The sequence below is a fragment of the Erpetoichthys calabaricus genome, chromosome 7, assembly GCF_900747795.2.
Source record: "Erpetoichthys calabaricus chromosome 7, fErpCal1.3, whole genome shotgun sequence".
Taxonomy (NCBI): domain Eukaryota; kingdom Metazoa; phylum Chordata; class Cladistia; order Polypteriformes; family Polypteridae; genus Erpetoichthys; species Erpetoichthys calabaricus.
Window position 1 is genome coordinate 95,873,192 of NC_041400.2, and position 27,591 is coordinate 95,900,782.

The 27,591-nt window shown below is 37.8% G+C and overlaps 1 protein-coding gene across 4 annotated transcripts in view; it reads left to right on the forward strand.

Annotated features, from left to right (window-relative positions):
- Positions 1–27,591, forward strand: part of npnta (nephronectin a) — a 160,330-nt gene that overhangs the window by 91,645 nt on the left and 41,094 nt on the right. For 2 of the 4 annotated variants that reach the window (XM_028805193.2, XM_028805194.2), the window contains 5 exons: positions 731–826; positions 16,324–16,443; positions 17,065–17,184; positions 24,674–24,808; positions 26,906–27,028. In XM_028805193.2, the coding sequence (XP_028661026.1) occupies positions 731–826; positions 16,324–16,443; positions 17,065–17,184; positions 24,674–24,808; positions 26,906–27,028 (594 nt within the window). The remainder of the gene's footprint in view (positions 1–730; positions 827–16,323; positions 16,444–17,064; positions 17,185–24,673; positions 24,809–26,905; positions 27,029–27,591) is intronic. The other 2 variants (XM_028805195.2, XM_028805196.2) reach the window with 1 other exon arrangement.

Sequence of the window (27,591 nt, forward strand, 5' to 3'; positions counted from 1 at the left end):
CATGTAGAGGTCTGCATAAGGTATTTGCATTTTTAGAAGCTTGTGTGGATCATGAGAACATAAAAACTCAAACTACATTAAGTATTAATGTTATTTAGATAAACCCAAAAATAAGAACAATAATGTGTTATCTTGGCTTCCACCTTTCTGAATAGAAAAATGGTAAAGGTAAATTACTCCCAGTAAAAGACTTAACATTTCAGAGTTCCTAAAGTGTTTTGTTTGTCATTATGGAATATATCTTTTCCTATTTATATATTTTTTTTACTTTTGTAGATTTATGCTAATGCGGCCCTTCTCCAACTGTTCCAAATGGTATCAGGTCTCTTATGTAACACTTTCACAAGTGGCAGGAAGGTAACAACAATGTGCAATGCTACTATGAAAGGAGTCTAGAATGGCGTATCTAACAAAACCAACCAAGGGATGGATTTGAACTTAAATTATATGATATATTTTAACACATTTTCTTGCTATGCTGACTTTAACAGTATGGAGTAGCTCCATCTTACAATGTGATTTTTAATTTTTTTTTCTTTAAACAAGAATGTCGGTCTAAATGTTATCAGCTGTTGATGAGACGATAATCAGTGGCCGGAAAAAAAAATAAAGCTAGTTAGATATAATGTTGAATTCAACTTGTTTACAGAATAACCTGTGAGTCACTTGAAATGGGATGATTCACACTCTAATTATATCTGTCTTTGTTGTGTTGCTGGCTTTCACGAAGATGAATGGGAGTATGCCACCCCTCCACTGTGGGACACTTTTCCTCCTCTCTTTCTCCCTGTGGATCCTCCACCACCAGCAGGTGCCCCTGCAGCGGGTGAGCAAGTCCCTTCCTTGCCCATGAGGCAGCTCCCCTTCCATCTGCACGGCTTATACCAGGGGAGACGAGGCTGCCATCCCCTGATGTACAAAAGATGAAGGATGCCAGAATCCGCTGTGGCAAAGCATGTGATTCCCTAAAGCAAAAGGCATTGGCTGAGCCTACCACACTTTTTATCAGTCCTACTTGTATAGAGGAAATCTTTGCTTAGTGCTTATTTCTGTCTCTTCCTGCTTACAGGGCTGTTGTGCTTGCATTGTCATATCATATCTTGTTTTTTCCCCATAGTACAGAAATATTGTATGCAGACTAATATAGTGACATTATAATTATTACTGTGTTCGTGTGTGTGTGTTAACAGTACACATAGTATAAAAATACATAGAGAGAGGTAGAGGTATTCTGTGTGTATATGTTGAGGTGTGTGTGTATGTGTATGTATGAGCACTATATGGCTAAAACTTCTCTAGACATCTTACCATTACACTTACAATATATAAGCTTGTTGGTCATCCCATTCCAACCCCATGGGCATTCTTATATAGCTGCCCTGATCTCTGCAGCTATAACAGCCTCAACTCTTCTGTGAATGCTTTCCAAAAGATTTTGGATTGTGAGGTCAGGTACTGATATTGGACAAGGACACCTGGCTTGTAGTCAACGGTCCAATTGATCCCAAAGGGTTGAGGTCACTTGAGTTGCTCCATACCAGACTCATCAAACCATGTTTTTATGGACCTGGCTTTGAGCATAGGGGCCCAGTCATACTTGAACAAATAGGGCCTCCCCAAACTGCCTGCACAAAGTTGGAAGTGTGCAATTGTCTAAAATGTCTTTGTATGCTTTAGCATTAATTGTACCGTTTACTGGAACTAAGGAGCTTAGCTCAAACCCTGAAAACCATCCCAGACCATTATCTTTCTTCTGTCAAACTTTACAATAAGCACTATACAGTCAGGAAGATGGCATTCTCCTGGCATCTGCCAAAGCCCAATTTCAGACTGCCAGAGAGTAAAGTGTGATTCATCACTGTAGAGAACATATTTCCACTTCTACAAAATCCAATGGCGATGTGCTTTACCTCACTGCTGCCAACACCTGGCATTGTGCATAGTAATCTTAGTGCAGCTAATCAACAATAGAAATTAATTTGGTGAAGCTCCCGATGCACAGTTTTTGTGCTGATGTTGGTTCCAGACACCGTTTGGAACTCTCTTGTGAGTGATGCAACAGAGGACAGGCAATTATTATGTGCTATTTGCTTAAGCCCTCAGCAGCCCTGCTCTCTGAGTTTGCATGGTTTGCCATTTGTTGCTGAGTTGTTTGATAGAGATAGATAGATAGATAGATAGATAGATAGATAGATAGATAGATACTTTATTAATCCCGATGGGAAATTCACATTTGTTACTCTTAGATGCTTCCACTTCACAATAGTAGCATTTACAATTCACAGGAGCAGATCTATCAAAGTATAAATGTCACATACTGACTTGTGGCAAAGCTAACATCCTATGACAGTACCACGTTTGAAATAGTGTATAACCCATTCTACTGTCAATGGAGTTTGTAAGACTATGTGCTTGATTTTATGCATATGTTTACAATGGGTATGGCTGATACCCCTGAATTCAGTAGTTTGGAGAGGTGTCCACATATTTTTGGCTAGCCATATAGTTTGTGTGTGTGTGAGTATGTGTGTATGTATGGATAGTGGGAGGGTCCAAGGCCAATTCCAGCAATATTAGGTGAAAGGCAAACAGTGATCCTGTACAGGACAAAAGTACATTACTGAGCCCACTCCCTCACACACACACACACACACACACACACATACACACACTTGGTTCAGGTTAAAATCGGCAGTTAGTCTAACCTGCATGTCTTTGGCCGTGTGGGAGGAAAATTGGAGGACCTTGGGAAATACCCAGAGAAGAGAATGTGTAAAGATCACATGGATAATAGAGATACTGTATATATATTGTATGTATATAATAATTATATATATATTTAGGGCATTATTAATATTTCAGAATTCTTTTCATGAAACATTACTCAAAATAATAAATTACATTTTTACTGGAATAATTTTTGATAAAAAGGAATATTTTTTTCCCTTTTGTTACAGTCGTTGTTACGACTGCAAAATTTAAAATACTTCTATGCCATGTGTGATATCGGGGGCAAGGCTCCTAAAGATTTCTTGCTGTACTCTAAAAATGTGAAAAACATTTTTGAAACAGTTCTTTTAACCATATTAAAGATTTTATCTTACCGTTTATCCTCATTCGGCCATTTTCTTAACACAGGACAGGACACCAGTCCACCAACATCTTCGTGTGTGCATCCAGCCACAGTAACTCTCATAACACCAATTTAGAACTTCCATTCAACCAAAAGTACAACTTTGTAGGATGTAGGTGGAAACTGTCGAATCTAATGCAGCACATTTTAGTGGTTTAAATGATTTTTTTTTTTTTGCATTGAACACAGCAAAGAAAAATATCAAATTTGTGTTGAATATGTCAAAACATCAGATCTAGGAGATATGAAACTGATACTGCCAACGTAACTTTAATTTCAAAAACACTTACTTGTTGACATAGTAGTGATGTTAACACTAGCTGAACCCAGATGTTGTCTAAGAACTTGAATGTACCTCTCTCATTATTTCATCATTAGAACTGGTATGGTTTTATATATTTTAGTCTTAAGCAAGCTGTTTACTTGTCCATTTTTGGGGTCCCATTTTAGCATTTCACTAACAGATTGTTCTAGATTGCTTACACCCCCTAGTTGGTAGTTGGTCTCTGCACCCATAGTTCTTGGGTATGGCATTCCTGATCTGTGCCGAAAGTGACTTCATTTTTGTATGCACAACAGAAGGCAAATGCAGCCTGTGCCACAAGTCAGCCCTCAGAGGGGTTCTTCAAAGTTTTATAAAGTGAAGCTAAACAGGTCACAACTGAAAGTTTATAACATTTTTACAGTTCTAAACAGGATGTATTCAAATGTAGTTTTAATTGTTGTAAAGCCACATGTAGGTATTTATTGAGGCATATTTTTCAACAGTCTTTTCAACTGCCCTACTATTAAATCTCAATTTAATGTACAGTGTAACTGCAACACTGCAAGATGGAATACCCCATCAGTATTTTGCAAACTTTTAAAATTGCTCACATGTAAGTGTTAATTATACATAAAAGAAAAATAATGACCAGCCAATGATCATGGCCTTCAGTATATTTTCAGATCACAAAATCTTGCATTAAATAAATAAAGTACTGATGTATTTCAGTGCTGGACTAATTTGTCTTGGATAAATTAACATTACTGGAATGACCTTTTCCAAACCAGATGTGGCCAGTACAGTGCTTCATGTCTGCTTGTGATACATTTCCTTGGTCCTTGAACAGTTACTACAAAACAGACTCTACACTAACATTTTGCATTGCCATACACCAATGACTGATATTCAAGAAGAAAACTGGAAGCTGTTCCACATAAGCTATATGTTTTTTTTTTCAGTAGAGAAGATTTTAAAAAATGGATTTCGTTTCAAAATGAACTTAAAAGCACCCAGAGATGTCAAGGAAATAAGCCTGATAAACCAATAGAAAATACGGTTTTCCCAGTAAAACCAAGCAGAACCAATATATATTTTAATATACTAAATAACCTGCAGAACTCCTGGCAATAATTACTGGAGATTTCCAGGGAAATTCCATCTTATTTGATAAAATGATGGATTAATCCTTTAAAATGTTTCTGAAAGGCTATACAATGCTCTTTAAACAAATGCCTTGCACGCAATAGCACAAATACACTTCTAAAAGAATGTTAAATGTGCGCTAGAACAGGACAGTCTTTTAATATACTAAATAATTAAAAATGCTAGCGCTAAGTGTGACTATTAACTTTATGGGACCACCTGCTGTATCTCAGGTCTCCATTAGAAGACTAAAATGTCAATGTGCTGTCAGAAAACAAAAAAGTGAGATGTGTGTCTCTTTCATTTTTACGGAGGCAAGCTTGGACCAGTGCACTTACTTTATGAAAGTGTCAAATAATAAGACATCACAAATGACTGAAAACTAAAGAGCTAAGGGATTATTGCTTGCTTTAAAAACGATTTCATGTTTTATTCAACACAAAGGCTGGATAAGTAATTATAAATGATAGTTCCTTGGTTGAAAAAACATTTAACATTGAAACTGAAGCAAGCATTCATTCCTGTCCGACTGACTAAGAAGTGATCAGAAAGTTCCAGACTGACACTGTTTTGAGTATCAAATGCAACTCGTTCAGGTAAATTTCGCAAAAGGATTGCCCTTTGATCTGTAGTCATGTTTGGATGCCTCAGACTTGCTTAATTTATTTCATAGTATTAAAAAATTGGATATGTCATCCCAAAAACCCAAAGAACTCCTGATTGTTAGGTGTGTTCAGTTCAAGAGTTTCTGCCAAAAGGCTCCATCACTGTAGGTTTTCATTCACCGCATTCAGTTAAATTAGTGCACTGTTTTTATTTATTTATTTTTTTTGATGTTCTTAAAGTAATAGCAAAAAGGGTGCCAGGACTTTGTTCTGGGCAATTACCAGAAACTTTGAACAAACTTTTTTCCCCAAATGAGAATTTTTTTTTCCTGAACAAATTTTTATTTTAAAAAAGGCAAAACAATAATAATCTGAACAGTGCCACCCACTCACTAAAAAAAAAAAAAAAAAAAAAAAAAAGGATTGCTTGCCCTTCACGTATTCTGAACATCACACAGACTGCAGGTGCCTGACAAGTCCGGGAGAAAATGAGAGGAATATATTAATAACACATTAATTTGGTTTCATTGTAATTTGGTTTATGATTTCTGGGTTAAATTTTCTGAAATATATATATAATCTCAAAAAGCTGTCTTTTGCTCACATTAGGCCTTTGTCTATTCTGACTAAAATTTATAATCACACAGTGTGTATACATATACAGTAATACAGATGCAGTTAATTTTCAGTTATAGACTTATGGAATCTTCTGTTAATATGAATTTAATTAGATAATCATAAATAGTGCCTACCACTAATGTGCTCTAATCACTGTACATTACATTTTAAGTCCTAGTTTGTTTGATATTTCCATGAAACATCTAAATATTTACTTGGTTTACAAATATATTTTATAGTATGAATTTAAATAAAACTGATATTTTGATTCTGAAGAAATTTTTAAAAAATCACTTGAAAATTCCTATAAACCCTTATTTGTGATGTTATTCCTCCAGCTCTTCTAAAACACACATATATATCTTCACCAATAATGGCGTAAGCTAAAATATTCAGTTTTATAATAAAGTTAATCTTTCTTTCACTCAGAACTATTGATGCTGAAACATAACACTCCATTTTTGTAAATGTTTAAATTACAGTCATAAATACCACCAGCAGTTGGTAATAGGTCATCCCACTGTTGTGGCTGTTGTTAAAATATAGTCATGAATTTTCTTACTTTAGCATTGCAAAACGATGAAAGTGTGTGCCATTTCAAGACTAAAGATATGATTTTACTGAATGCATTAAGCACCCTCATTCTATTTTTTCATTTTTCTTTCTCATCAGGTCATCTGTGAATACTTTTGGGCCTGTGCAGATTTTGAACTTCTGCTTTACAATAAATGAAAATATTGGCTCTACTGGTATTTTTAAACAGTAGCTGGATACCAGTTTGCTTATTTATACCACCATATAGTTTCAGGACATTGCCCATCAGATTAATATACATGGCAGATTTCCCCAACTTGAGTGTTTATGGTAAATTCATTGCAACCACTGCCTGTTTCAGAATTGGCTGATCTAACATGGCTCTTCCCATCCGTATGAACTGCAGTAGTCCTTCATTGTGCTTCTTAATAACTGCATTTTCTTTTATTAATTAGCATCTATGAACATCCCAGCACTTTCTACAGAATTTCTGCAGACATCTCCAACAACACTGAATATTGTTTGCTTAATTATACTCTGTATTCTTCGTTCCTTTCTTTCTCTACTACTTTTTCAATATTGCTACTCATTTTTGCTAAGCAGCATGGGCAGCATCTTGCTGAAGAGATGTTATTTAGATGAAAGCAACTGAAACTTTTCTTTGTGCTATTAATACATTTGCTTTACAGGTTAAGAAGACTGGAACTGAATGTAAACTTACACAATTTATTTATTTTACTTTCTTTTCTTTGTGTTCTTATAAAATGAATTAATGGTTTAATTTATTTAATTTATACCAAAATCCTTAATACGTAAAAAGTTCAATCAAAGTGCTAAATTGTTACAGTATATTTGAAAGATTTACTTTCTGTTTCTTGACATCATAATTTCTGCCAGTTGACCAGTTAAGTTGAGCTGTTATTTGTCAAGAATGAGATTAAAATTCCACCGTGTGTGTGTGTGTTTTTTAACTGATGCTTAAGAAATCTCGACCTCTAGTAATCCTCTTTAACAAAGCTGCCATGCCGGTGGTCTTGTTTTCATTGTGAATCGGATGGAAAAAACCAAAGTAAGGGGGTTTTTTGGGTCCATTCAGCCTTAGTGAAAGAACTCTATAATAATGTCAAATGGCATCCTGCTAAAGGCCAAAGCTGGGTTTTCAATTTTGTTTTTCCTGCCTTTTGTCTGCATTTTTTCCTCATTGCCAATCACTTGCACTTTATATATTATAAAAGGAGAAAAGAAGCCACCACAAGTGCTTACACATTTGCAACATTTTATAATTAATGGCATAAGACCATTTTGAGTAAGTAAAAAAGACAAAAAAAACTATTTTTATATAAAACACATAAATGTACTGTATATAATTTGGGAATCCAACTTAAGCTATTGATATTTGGAGTTGTCTTAAAAAGAGTGACTGGCAACTAAGGTTGTGGGATATTTGGGTGGGCAACTACTTGCTCATTTTTTCCCACAAATGTTCTTTCCTTTATTTCTGCACCTGATTTAGGTGGACGTTTATATCTGTGCCTATCTTCTATTCCTTGTGCGTGGTGTTTGTGTGTGATGGAGGAGTTAGAACGCATGTGCTTTAGTTTGAAATGGGAAACCTTTAAAGGGGGAAGTATGCAGCCATGACTCCATTTTTTTTCCTTCCAAACCTATTTATGTACAGGGTTGGAGATACTCAAGCTTATCTTAGCAGTGACGGGTGCAAGGTAGGAACCATTTCTGGATAAGTCCCTGCTCTGAGCACACTCATCCATTTGGTACTTGATCCAAATTAGGGTCACAGAGGCCAGAGCTTACTCCTGTAGAGCTGCACAGAAGGCAGCAACCAAAAAAAGATGAGGCACCGGTTGTTTGCAGGCAGACAGTTTAGACTCATTAATCAGCATATTCTTTGGAATGAGCCAACAACAGAAAAAAAACTCATATTTACAGGATCTGAATCAAGGACTGTGGAGCTGGGAAGCAACAGATGCTTTGGTATGCTGCTTTACCCAATTCTGGTTAATGGCATTGAGCAGTCAGTTAAGAAAATTTCTTCACTAGCCAAGCATTGTTAGCTTTTAGTCTTGTAACAGAACTACTCCAGTTCTATGGAGTTAAGTGTGGTGTAGTAGTGAAGATGAAAAAACTGGGAGATTGTTTTCCTGAGAAAGTGTGTCATAACTGCAACTGCAATAAGCCTGCCACTATGTATTGGTTTGAATGTGAATCAAACATCTGTTCAATGCAATAAAACAATAGCCATTCAAACAGTGTTATATACAGTTCTGTGTGGAGTGTGTGTGTGTGTATGTGTGTGTGTGTGTGTGTATATATATATATATATATATATATATATATATATATATATATATATATATATACACACATACAGTGCATCCGGAAAGTATTCACAGTGCATCACTTTTTCCACATTTTGTTATGTTACAGCCTTATTCCAAAATGGATTAAATTAATTTTTTTCCTCAGAATTCTACACACAACACCCCATAATGACAATGTGAAAAAAGTTTACTTGAGGTTTTTGCAAATTTATTAAAAATAAAAAACAGAGAAATCACATGTACATAAGTATTCACAGCTTTGCCATGAAGCTCGAAATTGAGCTCAGGTGCATCCTGTTTCCCCTTATCATCCTTGAGATGTTTCTGCAGCTTCATTAGAGTCCACCTGTGGTAAATTCAGTTGGTTGGACACAGCCCTATTGATTTCTGATTGTTTGCTTTTTTCTCTCTATCTCTGACATTCTCTGCTCCTGACACGCACTCCTTTGAAGAGGAAGATATGTTTCCATTCTTTTAATTGTGAGACGGAACTGTCATCTCTGTCTTGTTATGGAGCACAGTTTAAACTTTTGAAAAAAGAGACAAATGTTTGTTTGCAGTGTTTGAATAATGTTCCTGTCTCTCTACAACCTCCTGTGTTTCTGTGCAAATCTGTGACCCAAGCGTGACAATATAAAAATAACCATATAAACATATGGTTTCTACTTCGCGGATTTTCACCTTTCGCGGGGGGGTCTGGAACGCAACTCCCGCGATAGAGGAGGGATTACTGTATATATATATATATATATATATATATATATATATATATATAATATAAAATATACAGTACTGTGCAAAAGTTTTAGGCAGATGTGAAAAAATTGGTTGATCATACACCTGATTATAATCCTACAAAATCCCTGACTTTGTGCAAGTGTACCAATAAGAATTGATACTGGTTTGAAGGCAAAAGGTAGTAACACCAAATATTGATTTGATTTAGATTTTTCTTTTGTTTGCTCACTTTGCACTTTGTAAATTGATAACAATAAACTATCATTTATATTTCTGAAAGCATTCTTTGTTTACAGCATTTTTTCACACCTGCCTAAAACTTTTGAACAGTACTGTATATGTGTATGTATGTATGTGTGTGTGTGTATATGTGTGTGTATATATATATATATATATATGTATGTGTATATATATATATATAGAATGTAAAACAGATACCAATGAAAAAGCAAATGAAGGGGTAGGTAACCCCTTGATTTACCTTGATACACCTGATTTAGTGGCATCTACTAAATTATTTATTTATTTAATTTTTTTTGCACAATCCACAGAATTTACCCTCCACTCTTAGCTCTTTCTAGCTCTAATCATGTTGTGGTGTTTACTCCTTCTATCATTTTTATTTCCTGTATTTTTCCTACTAAAATTCTCCTTTATTAAGTTAAAGTGTCTGTTTATCTGTTGCCTCGGTTATATGGATTTAGTATAGGATTCCCAGCAGTAGTGCTAAAGTTTGTGATGCGCCATCTGTTGCAATGAAAATTGCAGTGATTTTTATTACTGCATGTGTTACAAAACACATTCAAATAGATGATGCATCACAACGTAATGCTGAATCTGCCCAATGGAATGTAACTGCCAGATGGACATAAATCAAATTCTATTATATACTTATATTAGAATATACCTTTTTTGGTTTAGTGTTAAATATGATGTATTTTAATTTTTTGGTCTTATTCCTGCTTATCTTTCTTTATTCCATGCACCACTACTTCATCACTTGTCATCTACTCAATGGCTGTTGGATACACCTGCCCCTATCTGTCTGTTTCTTTCAGTTGTGAATTTAGTTTTACAGTGTTGTACTTGATTGGTCTCCATTTTTTAGCCTGAATCAGATTGCTTCTCTCGGATTTTAATGTATCCAAGCCATTTCGTCTTGACTCAAGAACTGTGATCAAAAGCATTGTCTTTCTATTCTCTTACTATTTTCAGTACATACGGTTTTCATTGATTTTTACAGTTTTCAAAACAGATAAATTTTGTGTTTCTTTATGTATACAGCTCAGGAACTTCTATCCTGCTTCTTCTTGAGCTCTTTGTTCATTTACTTAGTAAACAGATCTCTGTCTTTGTTTTCTTGCTTTTCTTGAACCTAAACTGAATTGAACCTAAGGAGCAACATTTTTGATATTCTCTTGTGATTTTTTTTTTCATGGTTTGGGTGAGAATGGAAAAGTAAAAGCATCTGGCAAGCTTATTACACAAAGGAATTGCACATGAGGATCTGAAAGCAATTGAAAGAGGAGACCAGGGGCGTCATGCATAATGCCATGCGTAGAATTCACACGTACGAGCGTACGGACAAAAGCTGAAATGTGCGTACGCACAAAAAAATCCAGATACATGAATCTATGCATATGCCAACTTCCACGTTCTTCCACTGCATAAATCCCGGTCAGCATGAAAAGTAATGCACATGCATGCGCCTGCCGCCACTTTCCAATTCCACCCAGAATTATGCCTCTTTGAATATGCAAATCAATATAAATAGCCCTTAAGCTCAGTGTTCTGTAAAAAAAAAAAAATTTTAAAAATCGCAAAAGCATGGGGAAAATAGAAGAATTTCAGTGAATACCAAGTGGAGGCAAGGAAAAATGTACTTTTTGTTGGTTTAAACAGTGATATAAACAACAAAAGGAAGTTGCTTGAGTGACATAGAGTGTCAGAGAAACTCAAAAGCTCAAGTTCACAGTGTCGCCCAGTGCCTGAAATAAAAAAGAGACTGTCAGATATCAAAGTCGCTGTGAAAAGGCGAGTCGTAGCCCACCATCTGAGTGTCATATGGAAGCTTATTAGGGTACAGAGAAAAGATAAAAAATAGGCACACAGTGGCAAAAAAAGCTTGAAATGTCAACTTTAATCTTGAATTTTCCACTTTAATCACATAGTTTATTTTGTCATTAAAGTAGAACATCATAAACTTCATCTTAAAATTATTTAATTTACTAGTTTCTCAAATGCCATCATAACTAAAGTAGCACGTTAAATGCTTTGTTTTGTATGCGTTCATCTATGTGTGCTATGTGTGTGAATTACTACATGCTTCTTAAATGGGCTTTCTCTTCCTCCGATAGGATACAGAATCCATTACATTCGTGATATTACAGCTCTCTGAATAAATTAAATACTGAGATGTATACTTGATATCTTTTTCATGAAAATAAGAATTAAAGCATGTTATTAAACATGGGAACAAGTTGGCTCAGTGATAGTGACGAGCTAGCGCCCCATCCAGAGATTGCTCCTGCCTCACACAAGATGCGTGCTGCGCCATGTGCAACCTTCAATGAAATAATTTATTGCAGCAGTACTGTCTCTTTCAAACGTACTAATCTCCTATTCCTGTCCTTCCTTTTCTTTCTCCAAATACCCACTTGCCACACATTCAGCTCTTTAATAAATGTCAAGCCATCTGTAAGCTTAGAATGCAGATTCTTCAAAACTTTTAAGGAACATTGAAATATCTTCGTAGTACATGTTTAATTATTCTATCCATCTATCCTTCCAGTGTCACGCCAGCCCTAGCAAGAATACAGCGCAAGGCAGGAACAATCCCTGAACGGGGCGCCAGCTCGCTGAAACACCATGTACTCACATGTTTAATTATTAACAATATAGTCTATTTAAATTATAACATTTTATCTGTATAATATAAAAACATTTTGCTGCATTTCATTTAAAAAAGTATCGTCATCATATGTAAATACGTGCTTTATAAAGTGGCTCAGGTTGTGCAATATTATAACTGTAGTGCAAGTTTACAGTGAGGTGATTGTACTTCTAAGTAAAAGCAGTTTTGCAAGGAGCACTTGATGGACTGATTTAAGTGGGTTTTGAGCTATTGGGATGAAACTGTTAAAAACGCGAGGTCCCTACAGGAAAGGCTTTGAAGCGTTTGCCGTATGGGAGCAGTTCAAATAGCGCATGGCTGAGACAGCGTGTGCTTGATGCTGTATACCGATAATTCTCTTTCCGATCAGCTGCTTGAGAGCTGTGATTCCACACTCAGAGACAGTGGGATAAATACTTGAGAGTAACAACGCTAAAGCAGCTATGGTATTTTTGAATAGTTTGGCCATTCCGTATATTGTTATGGGTTAATTACAATTGGATGCCTTAAACTAATAAACAATATGCGGTTAATTTCAGTGTATTTGATAAAGCCGTTAGGGATGTGCATCTAAAAAAGAAAGGGAAACCACACTGGAACAAAAGCACTGCTTTGACGCTGGGCTCCACCAGTTTGCAAAACCGGGCAGAGAACTTGTGTATGCTAGGGATTGAGCTAGCATGAAAATGTGTGTGGCTTTACGCCAATTTTAGGTTTTATACATCGCGATATGAGTGTGGAAACGGACATTTTTGTGCATACGTACCATTTATACATGAGGCCCCAGGTCATATCAAGCAAAAGATGAGTAAGTGAAGTTAATAGTAAAATGGTTTAAAGATACAGAAGAGATCATAGCTTTTAAAGAAGAATAAATGTTAAAACAAAATTATAAATAAAGACGGGAAGATGCATACAGCAGTTGATGATGTTTAAATGAAACAGAGACAAAAACACAAGATACTGGAGTAATCACAGAAAGACTTTGAAGAAGCAGCACCAAGCAACTGCAGAGAGCCTGCGAAAATAATAAGGCTAAATGAGCATCAGGTGGTGGTAAAATAATTCGTTATCAGGCACCAGTAAACAAGAGACACAACAGGAACAAATTCCGTATGCAGAAGAAAGCCAGTATCATAGATTATTTTGCATCCTGTACAATTTTGCCAGGTGATGAGGCTACCTGTAGTAATCACCATGGTCTCTTTCATTCACAACTCTTCCATAAAATTTCTGTGTCTCCAGTTCATCCTGACTTTCTTCAGTAGGTCTGTTATATTTCTGTAGTTTGAAACCATTTTTAATATCTGATAATCATTTGATTAGCTCTTCAGTGAACTCTATCCTTCACACAAATATAGCCATCCTCATTATAGCTATTGAATGGTATCTTTGTGCTCTGTAAGAAATCAAACTGATATTTTGTTAATCTACACATTCCATCACATTACTTGCTTTTCAAGTGTCACTAGTGTTAACTTGTTGAAGTCTTCAGGCCGCCCCCATGTCATACAATGTATCTTCATATTTGTTTGAACTCCTTTTGACCTTTCTGTCCCTTTAGCCTTTTGAGTTTAGGTGGATGTCATCTATTGCTAACATCTTATCCATTTTTTATTTGCTGCGTCCCATTCAGCTTTCATCATTTCAAGCATGTTCTTTTCCAGAACAAATAAATCTCTTCTTAAAATGTCTCCAAGAGGCACCTTAAATCATAGAATGGGAGGGAGCGCAGGTGGGAAGCCAATTCCACAGGTTGAGATCAGGAGGCTGAAGGATGCAACTCCTGTGTTTTCAGGGGATGGGAAGTATACTCGGCTATGTGCATCCATAAGGCAAAATCTATTCTTCAGGCTTAATCACTGTGGTAAATAAAAAATGTAAAAAATTTTTTAAAACAATGGTACAGGCAGCCACATTAACATTAACCTTTCCAGATGCCTCCCCCTCCCGAGATTAGAAAAAGGTCTCATTGAATATTTCTTGGTTTCCATTTAGATTAAAAAATAAAAAACTGAATTTCCAGAGATATGTATATTTTAACTGATGTGTTATTCTGTATGTAAATCAAATTTAAGAATATTTAGGATTATCCCATAAAGGCTGACTTGTTAATAACACAGAGCAGCAGTAAATACATGCTTGAAGAGCATTTTAATTAATGGCGTCATATGAGAACTACTTATGGTATATTTGTTTAATGACGTGATTCCAACCGTTTTTCCAGAAACTAAACTTGGCACCGTTTTGTGTTAACTAAACAGCAGCTACACTTTGTACAGTAAGCAAGATCTATTTCTATGATGCATAATTATGTTAGCTAAAACCAGATAAACACTCGGCCAAGAAAAGTGCAGCTCATCTTCTGTAGATGTTATATTTAGAAAGTATCAGCACTCTTGACACATACACTAGTCAGAATTCAGTAACGTTGTTCATTTCACCTTTCAGCATCAATTTCTTCCTCACAAGTGTACAATAATCTTGGATCACTTTGATAGAAACACACAGCCACCTGCCTTGTGTATGTCAATATAATGTACAGTATTTAAATCATAAGTGCACCACGATTGCTTTTGAATTATATCAGGTCTTGTCATTCAGTCCAATGACTTTTAAGTGAATGTTGTCCACCCTCTCCGTGTACCACACCTTTTGTGTAAGTAAACGAGACCTTTGAGGATATTTTAACCTGGTGGGCTTACAAGAAAGGTGTCAAGTTACCTGGCTCTTTGGGTACTGTTGAGGCAGGTCTACGTGTCATCCACGATCAAAATGTTTGTTTTGGAATGGCATCCAGAGAACCTTAAACATTTTCAGCCCACTGCCTTAGTATTTGAGGAATTTAAGATGGCGCTTATCGGCACAGCACTGTTTGCAGATAACATTTAAATATACACATGCATCATATATTTCTGTGCGTGTGAACTGATGTAATTTATGTGTGCACGTTTTTGTATTTATGTGTGTAAATTATTATAACCAGATTTCACAATTGCATTAATTTCAGTGTCCTTTCAAATGTGATTTGCCATTTTATTTTCCAGATAGGTATAAAATTATTTCTGACCAGTGATCCAACCAGAGTTGCTTTCTACTTTGCTCCCAGTGCTGGGATTGGTACGTGCACCCTTATGATCCTGTAATGGAACATGAATGTTAAGGAAACATATAGATAAATGAGCACACATCTTACAGGTTGTATGGTGGGGCAGTGGTTAGCTTCTGTCTCAGATCTCCTGGACGCTGATGCAGGCTGAGACACTGTGTGTGTGTGTGTGTGTGGACGGGGGGTCTTCTAGAGTTCTTCTCACATCTGTGCAACTCTCTTCTGCTGCTCCAATTACCTCCTGCTTCCCAAAGTTATGAATATTATGATGATTGACAGTTGGACTGGTGCCCTGTTCTGGGTTGGTTCCTGTTCTTGTTAGTGCTGCTTGGACAGGCTCCTGCTCTCTGCTACCCTATCAATGAAAAAGCTGGCTGAGAAAATGGATGAATGGATTTTTTTTCTTTATAGCTATAAAGCTTACCAATAATTAGCACTTCTAATTTAGCAGAATAGGAACCTTAGTCTGAACCTGGAATGAAAGAAAGCAATCAAGTGCCTCCAGCTCCACATTACTCCCTACAGTATAAAAGAGTTATTTATTAAGGTAGCAAACTTAATTCCCAGGCAGTAGCTATTGTGCACAGTCTTTCAGTGTAAGTTCTGATGAGTCCTGGAGCATCGCCATTATTGTATCAAGAATATGTTTAAGAGAGAATCCTTACAGGAGGACTTAGGGGCTGAGTGCAATGAGCTTTACGCTCAGACTGGTACCGAGATCTTTCAGTTCAGCAGCTTTGGTTGCAAAAAGGACTGTTTGTTTAAAACACTTGAAGTCAAAGGTGTCATAAACTTTGCATTGGTCACTTCACTGAAAATTTGAGAAAAAAAGATAGGGTGAGGTGAGCTTTCAGTGATGACCTTTGACTTTGTCTTGCTCAAAGTGGCACGCGTGACCTTTTCTGCCTACTCTTGTATCCCTTAGCCATGTCTTTTCTATCTTCAGATTTCAATGAGTGTGGACTGAAGCCGCGACCCTGTAAACACAGGTGTATGAACACCTATGGGAGCTACAAATGCTACTGCTTGAATGGCTACATGCTCATGCCTGATGGAACATGTGGAAGTGAGTAATTTGACTCTGTGACCCTCATTCAGCCAAAGGACATTACCAATAATAAGTTCAAGAAGGTTAAAATAAATGTTGCCCTGTGAAAGAAAGATGTTTATTATGCAGTGGTTTCTGTTTAACTTTGCATTTCAAAGATATGCTTTCACACGTTGTACAGTTTAAACCTCACAGCATTTTTCTGGCTTTGCTTAAAAGTAAACTCATAAGTCAAACTGTAGCACAGCAGATAGCACAGCCACCTAACATCATAAGACACTTGGTGTGATTCAGAGTTTTGATGCCTTTTTTGTGCACTGTGAATATTCTTCTTACGTTTCTATGGGCTTTAGTTCTCTGTTACAGTCCAAAGACAGCATGTCTGTAGTGTAAATGTTCACTTCACTTTACACTAGTTACTTTGACTTTGTGTGTGTTCTGCAGTGGACTGTTGTCTGATTCCCTGCCTTGTATTAGTTTCTACCAGGAACATTAAATAGTTGGGTTATTTTCGAAATCAAATAATGAAATTAGAAGAGGATATTCCCACTACATAGTGAATTTCTAACAGGCATCCCTTTATTTAAAACTTCAATTCATACCCATTTAGCCACTACATGCTTATCTGTCTTCACTCAGATGCCCGCTCCTGTTCCATGGCAAACTGTCAGTATGGTTGTGATGTGGTGAAGGGAGAAGTGCGCTGTCGCTGTCCTTCGCCAGGACTGCAGCTGGGTCCTGATGGCAGGACCTGTGTGGGTAAGTGCTGTAAAGAACTGGCATAATGTCATGGGTAATAAGTTAATTTATTTGAAATGTGAACTCTTTCATTGTGGACTGCAACAAAATGTACAATACAGGAACATGCTAGAACTTTATTAAGCATATTGCTCCGCATTAAAGTGCATAGAATGGATTCTGAATGATACATAGATACGAGTATGTAATTCCCCACAATTAAGGTATTTTTCCTTTATATTTGTAAATGGGGAAAAAAAACATACAAGCACTATTCTAATTAAATGACAAGTAAATGGGCAAATAAATTAATCACAAATTACCAGGAGTGTATGATATTAGTGTTCTGATCAGAACTTTTTAGTCCTTGACAAGATGTACATCAAGGGCTAGCACAGCAGCAACCACTGGTGTTGATAGCTCTTGCTCGATTCCTACTCTACTTTCTGTCAGTACGGAGGCTGCACTTCCTCTACATCTTTCTTTGGGTACTCCAGTTTTTAAGCACTTGCAAATTGAAAGCACCATTTCAGGGGGGACCACCGATTATTTCAAAAAATGTAGTCACATTGCTCCAATTTCTTCTCGTCAGTTAACTAAACCTGCATCTCGTTGGTAGAAGGAACATGGGCTACTCGGTGACAACTAAAATGAACACAAGAAAAATCTGCAAACCCCCACACAGACAGAGAGTGGGAATCAAATCCAAGTTTTTGTTGTGAGGCCTACTTTGAATCTAAAGAACAAAAAAGAATTAAAGATATCTTAAAGGTGAAAACTTTACCACCTTTGATTTAATCTGAGCTAATAGATACATAAATTAAACATTCATCTTTTCTGATTATATTAAGCCAGGATTTGTAAGGTCCTCAGAGGGACCACCAGGGCCCAAGCCGACTATTTCCAAGGACAGGCAACCAAGAAGCCGTTCTGTGTATCCAAACCTTTAACATACTTGACACCTGGACTACCAGAGTTTCTAGAGATGAGAGAAGGATCCTTCAGACTAGGAGGAATTAAACAAGATACCTTCAATATGTACAGGTGTAGTAGGATTTTGGGGTTTATGTTGATGCATTTTCATCATCTATGCAATATGAAAAAGCGATTAAAATGTTATGTAAAAACTGTTGAGTATGAATCAAGTTATGCGTGGACTGTAATGCACTAGTGAGGCCACATCTGGAGTATTGTATGCAGTTCTGTTGACAACGCTGCAAAAAAGATGTAGGAGCACTTGAAGGTGTACAGAGGAGAACAGCAATGTGCATCCCAGGACTTAAGGACAATATCCTACTCTGATAAACTTGGAGGTGGAGTAGTAGGCAGGCAGTATGGCATACTGGTTAAGGCTTTGGACTGCATACTCTGAAGTTGTGGGTTCAAATACCATTACTGACACTGTATGTCCATAATCAAGTCAATTCACTTGCCTTTGCTCCAATTGGAAAAATAAAAGAAATGTAACCAAATGCATGTCGCATGTTGTAAGTCACCGTGGATAAAGGCATCAGCCAAATAAGTTAATAATAATAATAAGAATTAAACATGTTTAGTCTCAAGTTGAGGAAACTGTGTGGGTTTTCAAAATCCTCAAAGGCATTGATAAAGAAGATCCAGCAGACTTCTTTCAACTTAATGGTGAATCACATACTTAAGGGCAGCAGTAGAGATTAAGGGGAATTGCATTTAGGACTGAAGTGCCAGGAAGCACTTCTTTACGGAAAGAGTTGTGTGAATTTGAGCCACGAAGTTGAAGCAGAAACCTTGACAACCTTTGAGAAGAATCTGGATGAGATATTGGGACAGCTTAGCGATTAGCTAAACAAACAAACATAATGGACTGAATGGTCTTCTTTTGTTTGTCAAATTTCTTATGTTTTAGGGAAGCTTACCCAGACAGTGGTGACTTCCTGTTGATACAAGAGTGTCATGATTTCAGGGCTTGTGAACATGTAGAACCCTATTCTCTGCTTGGCTTTTATGGATATGGTGACTTTTGCTATTGACTTTTATGGTGCTGTTCTTGACAAATATAGTTTTATTTCCCAATACTGGACATTGCCCTGATTTAGACTACAATTCAGCTGTTTTGTTTGCTCAACTACCATTTCCTAGTCATTTTTCTCCCTTAACTCAGTGAGCACCTTACAAGTGCTTATAACAAGAGGGTTGAATGCCTAAAAGCAACTGTAAGTCCTGCTTATTTGAGTATAGGATTATAGCTCTTTCAGGAGTTGCAAAGGGTCACAGGATATTATTGCCTACTGTTTCACTGGATGTCCCTGCTTGGAGTTTAAGGCCATTCTTGTGAGGTGAGATGGGGCAAACATTTATGGGTGGGGCTGAAGAGGCTCAAGATGGTTTGTTTAGAGAGAGAGAGATACAGGAAGGCGAAATGAAGACTGGTGCTGGTGTTTGAACAGTAAGAAAAATGGAGGTGACACTTTCATGCTCTGTTTTTCTCAGCCCTCTTGAGTTTTCTTTTTGAAAACATTTAGGGCCTCCTGCATAACACCGTGCGTAGAATTCACACTATAACATGATGTAAGCACAAAAGCCAAAATGGGCTTACGCACAGAAAAATCCAGGTTCAGGAATCTGTGCGTTCGCCAACTTCCGCGTTCTTCCGCTACATAAATCCCGCTCAGCATGGAAATAAACGCACGTGCACGCACTTGCTGTCCCGCCCCAACTCCTCCCAGAATTACGCCTCTTTGAATATGCAAATCAATATAAATAGCCCTTAAGCCCAGCGTTCTGTGAAAAGGCAATGGCAAAAATACGAAGAAAAATAGAAGAATTTCAGCAAATACCAAATGGAGGCAAAGAAAAACTGTACAATTTGTTGGTTTAAACAGTTATATAAGCAACAAAAGGAAGTTGATCGAGTGACAGTGTGTCGGAGAAACTCGAAAGCTCAAGTTCACAAAGTCGCACAGTGTCCGAAATAAAAAAGTTGTCACATATAAAAGTCGGCGTGAAAAGGCGACTCGTAGCCTACCGTCTGAGTGTCATATGAAAGCTTATTAGGGTACAGTGAAAAAAAAGGCACACAGTGTGAAAAAAGCACGAAATGTCAACTTTAATCTCGAAATTTCCACTTTAATCACGTAGTTTATTTTGTCATTAAAGTAGAACATCATAAACTTCATCTTAAAATTGTTTAATTTACTAGTTTCTCAAATCCAATCGTAAACTAAAGTAGCACATTAAATGCTTTGTTTTGTATTTGATCTTATATGTGCTCTATGTGCCTGAATCACTACGTGCTCTTCCTCCGACAGGACACAGAATCTATTACGTTCGTAATATTACAGCTCTTTGAGTAATTCAAATACTGAGAAGTATATGTGATATCATTTTCATGATGATATGAGTTAAAGCATGTTATTAAACATGGGAACACGGTGGCGCAGTGATTGTTCATGTCTTACAGCAAGATGCTTGCTGCGCTATGCGCGACCTTCAATGAAATGCTTTATTACAGAATGTGGCAGGTGGCTGGCATCCATGCCCAGCTGGGATGCCCCTGCACACTATATTCAGGGGGAGCAGCCCTGGAAAGTGCAATACCTCCCCCTGGACACTAGATGGCCTCCCCCCTGGGCTGGAGTAGTGCCTGGGTTTCCCACAGAGCTCCCTGGGAATTGGAGTTGGGGGCAGCCCTGTTGGGTCCCGTAGGTACCGCCAGGGGGTGCTGTGTTTGGGACTCCTGAGCCCATGTGAGCAACAGATTCGTCACACCTGGAAGTGCCGCCGGAACTCGGTGATCAAGCAGCTGGAGCACTTCCAGGTGACCTATAAAAGGAGCCAGCGACCACCACTCAGGGGCCAGAGTCGGGTGGAGGAGGACAAGGTTGCTAGAGAGGAGTGGTGGTGCCAAGGATAAGAAAAGTGCTTGTACTGGTGGTTATTAGTGCTTGGGACTGTGTTGTGGCTGGGGGGTTTATGGGGAAGACGTGCCCTCCAGCTGAAGAATAATAAAATATTTGTATTTTATACGTGTCTCCTGTGTCAAGTCTGTGCAGGGTCGGGCGCAATATAGCGCCTTTCTGACAAGAAGTACTGTCTTTTTCAAACGTACTAACCCCCAATTCCTGTCCGTCCTTTTCTTTCTCCAAATACCCAATCGCCACACAATCAGCTCTGTAATAGATGTTAACCCATCTGTAAGCTTAGAATGCCGATTCTTCAAAACGTTTAAGGAACATCAAAATATCTTCGTAATGTTTAATTATTCTATCCATCTATCCTTCCAGTGTTGCGCCAGCCACAGCATGAAAACAGTGCAAGGCAGGAACAAACCGTGAACGAAGCTCAAGCTCACTAGCACTGCGGCACCGTGTAGTTAAAGGTTTATCTGTATAATATAATCAACATATTTTGCTGCATTTCATCTTAAAAATGATATCGTTATCATACGTAAATACGTGCTTTATAAAGTGGCTCAGGATGTGCAATATTGTAACTGTATTATAAGTACAATTACCTCATGGTAACTTGCAAGTACAAACAGTTCTACGAGGAGCACTTGAGCCGCCGTCGTGGATGTGGATCTAAGAAAGGGTAACCACACAGGAACAGTAGTACTGCTTTGACGCTGGGTGCCGCCAGTCTGCAAAACCTAACGGAGAACTTGTGTACGACAGGGTATGAGGTACCGTGGAAAAGTGCATGGCTTTACGCCAAGTGTAGGTTTTATACATCGCGATTTGAACGTGGAAACGTTCTTATGCAACATTTCTGTGCGTACGCACCGTTTATACATGAGGCCCCTGTTATTTTTAATACAGTATATTTTTTTATTTTTCAGCTTTGTATTTCGGGCTGAAATTACGCCAGAGGGTGCCTCTAATACAGTCTTCATTTCTATTCATGAAGTTTTGCCATTTTCATTTTTATGTTTTTATGTCTTTGTAAGCTTCTCCAAACCTTTTTATAATTAGAGGGAAATTAAAGACGCCAAATCCTGATATTCTTTAAGTCTACCTGAATGCTAAATTTGCATTCCTCTCTTTTTTAACTTTTATTTTGAGTAGAGCTGCTATAATTTAACTGCAGTAATTAAATCTTAAGCAAAAGAAGCTCACAAGAGAATGGGACGGCTATTCATTGCCAGTGCATAGTGGCTGCTGGTGAATTCTGTTCAAAGCCTATAGAAAATTGATTTGAAGCTGCAGGCGCCAAGATTCAAAACAAAAAAGGCTTTCCCATGGTTACCTACAAATAATAATTTATAGCTTTGGGCAAACTGTCTGCAGTGCACAAAAAAAGTGTCCTGTAGCATTACATGAGAATTCTTTTCATATCCAGCCTACTAGCTTGTTACCTGGCAGCCTGGAATGCAGCCATTGTGGAAATGTGCTATTGTAGTGACGCTAACAGATCCATTTAGACTGCCCTGCTCCAAGGCCACTCACTGGTGATGTGGAGGTGGAGTTATTCTTCAGAAACGGGCATTGATTGATTTTTTGGTTTTGTGCATATTTAAATATTGGGTAGAAAATTATAAAAAACCAACAAGAACCAGTTCCATGGAGTTGTATATTGAGCCCATGTGGTTTAAGATCACCTGACTCTCATGTATTTTATAAAGACCAGGATTCCATTTCCCAGCACACAGCATTTCAAGTACCTACTTAATGTATCTGTTAAAGAGAAGGGAAGGGAAAATGGAAGAAATACCACACCAAAATGAGAGAAATCAAAAAACATAATCCTCACAGTGCTACCAGCTTTGTCCAGGTGAGATTAAGCCTTGTGGAGCAGAGCAGATAGATAATGGCATCTTCCACTCCAGTCTTGGTCCAGTTTGCAAAGTGCAATGGGTCTGGGTGGTCTTCCACAAGAGGACTCTTCTAGGACTAGCCTCTCAAAGATCTTCATGGATTAATGTGTAAGTGCCACTGGTCTGTAGTGACTTGTTGAAATTGAGGATTGTTTCACATCAGTGGCACCTTCTGAAGCCTTAAGGACAGAATGAACCGGTCACAGAGGATACCACAAAGTTGGTCAACACAGGCCTTAAGAACTCAAGGACTAACTCCATCTGGTCCTACGGCTTTTTCTTTGTGAAGCTTCCTCAGTTATTTCCTTACCTGGTCTTCAGGCGTGGATAGGCTATACTGATGAAGATTCATTTATATGCAGTATATTGCTGTAGTTTTTCATGTGATTATTTCATAATTGCATTTTTTTCATTTTAACACAAATAGTATTCCTAAAAATTCTTACAGGTTTCCTAAACTGTCATTCCCCACGTGTAGATGCTACATATTCAAGCAACAAACAGTTGAATATTGTGAATAACTGTTGGTTGTGTTCATCCAAAATACAGATGAAGAAAGACTTCCTCTCCAGTCTTGATCACAGGTACAAACTCCCCAAATATACAACACTCTGTCAAGGAATCCCATGACGCTTTTCTCTATGCCCACCTAGGGGTTGTCCTATGGAGAAAATCTCAAGACCAGGTAAAACCTAGCTTCCCAATCATGAAGACATATTCCAGAATCCAAGCTCTAGCCAGTAATTTTCATTCTATTAGACCTGTGAAATGATTAAGAAAAAGAGATGGAAGGAGCCCGAGTTCCCACAGGCAGACATGGATAGGAAGTTCAAACTTCACACACTGTGTAGTAAAGAAATTAAATCTGAGTTCCTGGATGTGTGAGATAGTAGTGCGAATACCACAGCCCAGCTCACTGTCTTGCAAGAAAAGCAAATGTCCTCTAAGGAAGCTGTTTGTGGTTCTGAACAGTCTTATTACTGACAAAGCTTCTCTTAAATGTTCTGTGTGTCCGACAAGGATGTCAGTCATTGACAACAATAACAATATTTGCAAGCCTTTTAGAAAATGAAGTTTCTCTTTAATTAGTAATTTTTTTTCTTCATTATGAGAAAATTCATAAGCTTAGGCTTTCTACAGAGGTATGTTGAAATATTGGTGAAGCTCATCTCACTAGCATGCTGATCACAGAACAAAAACACATACAGGCATTTTCGTGCCTTGCAGTCTATGAAAAAGTCTTATTTCAGATGAAAACATTGCCTTTTTATTTAATGCTCTGGTTCTTGGCTTGATGGTGCATGTACGATGAAAGTGCAATTATTTAGTTCAAGGAAGCTTCATACTTGAAACACACCTCTCTCTTCATGTTTTGTTATTTTATTAAACTTCCGTACAATTTCCTCTTGATCTGTAGTCATAAAAGACAGTGAAATAAGTACCTTTCAATTATAGGCTAGATGATCACCAGTGCACTATTAAGAGAAATTGGTGCTTGTCTGTATGGACACTATAATACAGTACCACAAAATTAGCAATTGGCACTTTAGTCTTATCGGAGTGAACACTCATTAATTAATCCATTAACAAAGACAGTATTATGGCATCAAAATGAGATATCAAATGGCCTCACAGCTATTCATGCATCTTACTCAATGCAAAGCAGACTTTGAAGTCATGTAGAATATCTTAAATGAAATTTTATTTTTGCCATTTTAGATGTGGATGAGTGTGCAATGGGAACAGCAGTGTGCCCCAGATTTCGTAAGTGCATCAACACCTTTGGAAGCTACATCTGCAAATGCCACGAGGGGTTTGACCTCCAGTATGTCAATGGCAAATACCAGTGCATAGGTAAGAAGGAATCAACAGCAAAGGATGCCCTGTAATATTGGAGTTTTTGACTAATATGGTATAGTGTTTAAGGAATCTGAAAAATAACCCATTGGGGAGAAATCAGAAATTGTTTTTGTGACCAGTTTTTCTCAAATATTACAATGGAATGGTTAAAACCATTCAAATTCATTTTTCCCCAACATCAATCAACACTCAATATAGATTTATTTAAAAAATTCAATTGCAAATTTATTAAAAATAAAAAGAATGTCAATCTCACATTGACATGAGTATTCAGACCCTTTCTTCACTGCTTAGTTGGAACACCTTTGGCAGCGATTATGGCCTGGAGTCTCTTGGGTATGATGTGACAAGCTTCACACACCTGCATTTGGAGATTTTCTACCATTCTTCTCTGCAGATACTCTCAAAATCTGTCAGGTTGGATGGAAACTGAAAAGTTATTGGATGGAGGTAAATAGCTATTTTCAGGACTACACAGAAATGTTCAGATGGGTTCAAGTCTGGATGGGTCACCCAAGAACATTCCCAAAGATGTCCCTAAGGAAGGTAATCCTTGGCCTACTCAGAGGAACAGAGCACTCTGGAGCAGGTTTTCATTAAGGAAATCTCTGTACTTTGCTCTGTTCAGCTTTACCTCAACCCTGTCTAGTCTTCCAGTCCCTGCCACTGAAAAATAACCCCACAGCATGATGCTACCACTGCCATGTTTGGTCCTTGGAATGGTATTGCACAGGTAACAGGCAGTGCCTGATTTCCTCCGGACATAACACTAATCTCGGTTTCATCAGACCAGCGAGCATCATGTTTCTCATAGTTAGAGTGCCATTTAGTTATCTTTTGCAAACTCCAAACAGGCTTCCATCTGTCCTTGACTGAGTTGAGGATTCTGTCTAGCCAATCTGTCTTAAATCCCAGATTGTTGGAGAGTTGCAGTGGTGGTTGACCCTGTCAGAGTTTTTCCCATCTCCATACAGGTTCTCTGGTGCTTAGCCAGAGTGAGCATTGAGTTATCAGTCACGTCTCTTAGTATGGTCCTTCTCCCACAAGTGTTCTACTGGGTGGGTGGTCAGCTCTCGAAAAAGTTGTGGATGTTCCCAACCCCTTCCATTTAAGAAGTTTGAAGGGAACTGTGACTTGGGACTCTTCAGTGCTGCATTATTTTTTGTAGATCTGTGCCTCAACACATTCCTGTCCCTAAACTCTGCAGGCAATTCCTTCTACCTCAGGCCTTGGTTTTTGCTCTAAAATTTGTGAATTTCCCTTTGGGATTAATAAAGTTTATCTATCTATCTATCTATCTATCTATCTATCTATCTATCTATCTATCTATCTATCTATCTATCTATCTATCTATCTATCTATCTATCTATCTATCTATCTATCTATCTATCTATCTATCTATCTATCTATCTATCTATCTATCTATCTATCTATCTATCTATCTATCTATCTATCTATCTATCACACTTGTCAACTGCAGTTTGACTTTCCTAATCATGTCTAATCAATTGAATTGATCACTGGACCACAGGTGGACTCCAAACAAGGTACAGAGAAACATATTAATAATGCCCAAAAGAATGGGATGCACCTGAGCTACATTTTAAGTGTTGTATCAAAGGGTCTGAATGCTTGCATCAATGTGATGCTTCAGTTTTTTGATTGTCCTGTTTTTTTATTTGGTTGTCTTTTTTGGGTATTAAGTGTCTTTTTGATGTGGAGGTAAAAGGAATTTTAATCATTTTAGCACAAGGCTACAACATTGCAAAATGTGGAAAAAGGATCCAGAGTACTCTCTGAATACTATTAGAGTCTTGTATGAAAAGATCTGCAGTGTGCAAAATGCAGCCTTAATATATGATTTAAGAAGAACCCATCAGAGGCTTAAAATTCCCATGTTGGGATGCTGCATACTCGATAAGCCAGCATCCTGATTGACATTTTAGCTGTGTCTGTGTCCTGTGTGAATGCAGACTGCTGTGACCCTTGAGCCCCTTTGAGACTGTAAGGACGCCCATTAGGCTGCTATCAGATTCTTTACCATTAGGCTTCATTTCAGCTGTGATGACATTTGCTTTCTTTCCTTGACAGATGTGAATGAGTGCCTGTCCTCCCAGCATAAGTGCAGTGCCTTTGCCGCCTGCTATAACACACCAGGCTCATATAAATGCAAATGTAAGGGAGGATTCAGGGGAACAGGCTTTGACTGCAAACGTGAGTATCATCATCATGAGCAGCAGCTGATTTTGTGTGTTGGAACTCATACAGAAGGTTTAAACTAGTTTATCCCAGTAAAGGGATGCAGGGGGCCAGAGCTTGCTTTAGCAGTATGGGGCTTAAATGAAGCAACAAGGTTGTGACTTGGTGTGAGACCATCACAGGGGACATTCACCAGGCCAGTTTAGAGACTCTGGACAAGACAATAACCTGAAGGGTTTTGGAACCAAGCACTCTGGAGAATGTGAACATGTGAAAAATCTAGGCAGTTAAAAAAGAGGCATTGCTCACATACTGCGTCTGTGCCAACTGCATGTTTCTCTTCCAACTAGATTGCAAGCATTTTATTAACAGATGGCATGAAGCTTCTTTGGGGAAAAGAAGTAAAGAAATTTGAACCTTTATATTTTGTAGATAGTTAATTTTCTGAGATGGACTTTTAAAGGTGCCAACAGTGCATGCTTAACAAATACACATCGCACTAGGGACGGCGAACTAAAACACTCAGCTGTTCTCAGAGTGTCATACAAGCAACTGAGTGCAGCTAGTAAAGCTCTGCG